Here is a 4,566-nt window from a genome sequence, read left to right on the forward strand (position 1 = left end):
AAAAATATTATAGCTTTTGCTTTTTCTTGTGATGAAGATATACCATTTTCTTTAATGATTTCGCTTAGACCCAATGACTCAAGATGCATTTCTACATCGAGAGTCCATGGCATATAATTTTTCCCCGTAATGTCGAGTGCAACAAATTCGAGCTTTGTCAAGTTTGACATGGTGGTACTAAAAAAATTATGATGCATTTTATTAGTTAATGAATATTGCAATACAAAGTAATGGATAAACAACAAATACAAGCATTTGTAAAAATAAAGAAAACACATGAGGAGGATATTCTCTGATAAGTACAAGATTCGTGAGTATTATAACCAAAATAATTAAAAATAACTTTGTGAAAGCCATCTTCTTTTTTCTTCAAAAATTTGATGAANATAATTAGGTGTCATAAGTTATTTTGTTTAAAAACCTTATAGACTTTTATACTTGTCGTATCCCTTACCGGGAGTGTGGGATGTCGTCTTAACATCCTCCCAGGATTTATAACAAGTTTTTTGAAAAATTTATTTTTATTATTTATAATAAAATTATATTATATAGTAAATATATAAACAATAAATAAATAAACAATAAAATAAATATTATTACTTTTGTTACCTTTTTTTCTGTTTTGGAGCTTGGAAAAATATGGAGGACTTTTAGAGCTTCGTGCTGATAACGTGTTGTGAAAAAGTAAAAATTTACGGTAAAAAGTAAAAATCTTAAACTCTCAAAATTATCACACTACACACTTTATAATATTTTTCTCTCAACTCAATTGTGATTTTCTTCACAAATGAGAGATCTATTTATAGAAAATTTTTACAAATAATCCAAAAATAAAATACATCATTACATACATCATCACACACTAATTTTCAATATTCAACACCTAATTTTACCTAATTTTCAATATTCAACATTCACATTTTCAACACAAATATTTAACACATTTTTAAATAATTTTTCAACAATGAGAAATATTATTCGCCCATCAAAAAAATATTATGTTGTCATTCACAACCGGATTATTAAATCTTAGGTCCATACCTGTATACCGAAGATGTGCATCTACATAGCTAGCGTATAATTTATCCTATACTTTATTAACAATTTTTTTTATTACACCTCTTCTTCTCGGATTTAATATATTATATTATTTATTTATTTTAAAAAAAGTATGAGTGTCAAATACACTAAATTACAAACACAACAATCTCATTTTTTAGTAAGTTTTGTGAGTCGAACTCACGTATCTATATCCATGAGACGTGTCAATCGATCTATATTTAAAATAAAAAATAATATTTTTTATTTAATAAAATAATTTTCAACTAGGAGATTTGTCAAGAATTTTTTTTTCGTGAAATTGTTTCGTAAGAGTTTTTGTGTATTTTGTAAATGTTTTTAATAAGGTTAAGTTGTGATGCATACTCGTTCATTTCAAAGAAAATTATAAGCTCATCATCATCCACCGCCTCTCGCTAAAAAGAAAAATAATAAAAAATTAATAGAAAAATTTTGTTTTATAAAAATAAATAAATTCAACCAAAACTTCAAATACTCGTTTGTACGCCAGGCTGGAATTTAGCTTTTAGGCTTTGAAATTCAAATAAAAGGATCCAACTTGAATTAACTCCCAAAACACCCTACGCTACGCGTTTGATTTGGTTGTCATTCTAAGGTTCACAGCCAGTTAATAAGCAATATCTCACTTCAATCTTACATTTCTTTGCATTATCAAAATAACCAAATTATGCTTTCAAAAATAATAACATAAAAAATTCTAATTTGATTTTTATATTTAAAATTTTGCAATCTCAATAACATCTGTTGTCAAAATTATATCTCAATAATTATTTTTTTAACATTTGACAACTTTAATTATTTTATAAGGATTGTTCATAAGACACTACACACATAGAAACAACATCAACATTATGTTAACGCTACATCAACATCATTAAGTCTCATATCGAAAATTGTAACGAAATAAGATTGAAATTTATCGAGAAACAACTTCAAAAATAAAATTGTAATTCATCATTGCAATAACGAGGATAACCAAATTATAAAAACAAAAAATTGTATGAGACGATCTCATGGGTCGTATTTTGTGAGACGTATCTTTTATTTGGGTCATCCATGAAAAAATATTACTTTTTATGCTAAGAGTATTACTTTTTATTGTGAACATCGATAGAGTTGACCCGTATCACAGATAAAAATTCGTGAGATCGTTTGACAATATACCTACTCAATTATAAATAGGGCTCTACAAATGAAAACTTTTCAAATTTGACATAGAATTATTACTGTTCAGCCTATAATAACACTTCTACACCAAGAATCACATCCTTAACTTTCGCAATAAAACAGCAAAAAAACTTTCAAAAACCAAAAGCGAGAGGAACCCGAGTCCCCGAAAAAAAAAGGGAAAACTCCTCTGTCTCCATATTTCTCAAAAGAGTCTCGAAAAGAATGGAAGAAGATGGTGATGGGGGAGAGGACTTGACCCCATTCTGGCTTCAAAGCAACGCCAATCTCCCCCGTGCACACCAGCTGCGCCTCCGCGCCTCCTCCGTCTTCTTGAGCTCGGGGTTGGTGGTTTTCCTTCTGCTAGTAACAGCTGTTATCTTCTTGGTTTTTGTTGTACCTTCCACTTTATCTTTAAGTTCTCAGATCTTTAAACCAAATAGTGTAAAAAAGAGTTGGGATTCTTTGAATGTTTTGCTTGTTCTAGTTGCTGTGGTGTTTGGATTTCTGAGCAAAAACAAGGATGAAGATAGGTATTCTTCTTCGTATTATGGTGAAAATCAAGAATCTATCGACAGCAAAAAAAATGAAACCCAGATATCAAATCCATCAACTCCTCACCACTGGTATAATTCCAACACAATCCAAGGAGAAAAATCTAATCTTTCAAGTTCGGATCGATGGTATGATTATCCAGATTTTGAGAGTAAAGTGGAGTACAAAAATCCAATCTTGAGGAAAAATAGCAGCTCTTACCCGGATCTGCGTGAATTTTCATCGACCCGTTGGGCTCATGAGAATTTTCATAGGAGATTTGAGGATGATATGAATGTGGGTACTAGTTGGGTTGTGGATCCTGGTCAACTCCACCGCCGCCACCGGAGCTTGGAGGAAGTGGACTATCTGAGAGTTCCGTCACAAACCAAGACTGTTTTCGTCGACACATTGGTGAATAAGTCTATGCCAGCCGGAGGTTTTCCACGTTTATCCCATCCCCCGCCGTATCAACCGGTACTACCATCATCGCAGTCTCTGGGGTTACAGGAGAAGCTGAATCGTGCGCCAGAAACTGCAGTGGCACCGGCACGTAAGGAGAGATCACGCAGGAAGAAGGAGAAAGAAATGGAAACCCTTCATACTGTTCCAGCTGAAAGGAATCCTCCGCCACCCCCTCCGCCGCCTCCGCCTCCGCCTCTGCCTCAGCAAAACCGCAGCAAAAGTGACAGGAAAAGAGGAGGCTCAGGTGGAAGCTCCAGCGCCCCTAAAGATTTTCTGAACTCTCTTTACCACAAGAAGAAGAAGAAGCAAAGGCAAAAGAGCGTTGATAATTTGGATTTTCTTCTTCACCAAACTGAAGCTCCGCTAAGCTTCCAGCTTCCACCATCATCGCCGCCGCCTCCACCGCCTCCACCGCCTCCCTCGGTATTCCAAAACCTGTTCTCATCCAAGAAGCACAAGAGAAAGCGAACAATTACGGTCACAGTCAAATCACCTTCTCCAGCGCCACCCCCAACCCCTCCAGAGCCTCCGACGCCACGAAATACTGAACCGGAGCAAAATGCCAGTTCCCGAAAAGCACCATTCACCATCCATAAGCCGGAAAATTTCGAGAATTTGGCGGAAAATTCGAACGGCGGCGGAGAATCTCCCTTAAATCGTGTGCCCCCTCCACCGCCGCTACCGCCGTTCTTAAAAAAACCGGCATGGAAGTTCGTAGTTCAAGGTGATTACGTCAGGCTAGACAGCGTTAACAGCTCCCGAAGTGGGTCTTCGGACCTGGATGAATTGGATTCTGACACCGCCTCTGAAACCGGCAATGCGACGGCGCCGTCGCATCCGGCGTCGTTGTTCTGCCCGAGTCCGGATGTGAACTCGAAAGCCGAAAATTTCATCACAAATTTCCGGGCCAAATTGAAGCTTGAGAGACACCATTCTGTCAACAAGTCGAGAGAATTGGGCTTATCTAGTTTGGGCCCGGGTCCTGGCCCAAGTCGGATTTAATTCCCTTTAGTTTTATTGTCTTATTTGATATATATTTTATATTTACACTCCATTTCCATTTCTTGTTATTTACACTCTATTTGTGAACATATTTTACACATAAAATAAAATATAAAAAAGACAAATTAGAGTGTAAATATCATCAACTTCCATATTTTTAATAAGTTTTTGTTCTTGCTTTTGCAATAAAAATTTAAAATTGGTTGTTGAATGTACATGCATCATATTATATATTATTAATGGGAAAAAAAGAAAAAAAAAACATGGTTTTTTGGTCTGTTTTTTTTGTCTTTGTTGTTATTGTTAATAATTAAGTTT

At 35.1% G+C, this 4,566-nt stretch overlaps 1 protein-coding gene across 1 annotated transcript; it reads left to right on the forward strand.

Moving 5' to 3' along the window:
* Positions 1-2,472: 2,472 nt before the first annotated feature.
* LOC140972042 (uncharacterized) lies at positions 2,473-4,248 on the forward strand. The gene has a single exon (XM_073434516.1). The coding sequence runs from the start codon at positions 2,473-2,475 to the stop codon at positions 4,246-4,248; it is 1,776 nt and encodes a 591-aa protein (XP_073290617.1).
* Positions 4,249-4,566: the final 318 nt, after the last annotated feature.

Source organism: Primulina huaijiensis, chromosome 3 (assembly GCF_012295235.1).
Source record: "Primulina huaijiensis isolate GDHJ02 chromosome 3, ASM1229523v2, whole genome shotgun sequence".
In the NCBI taxonomy this organism is placed as follows: domain Eukaryota; kingdom Viridiplantae; phylum Streptophyta; class Magnoliopsida; order Lamiales; family Gesneriaceae; genus Primulina; species Primulina huaijiensis.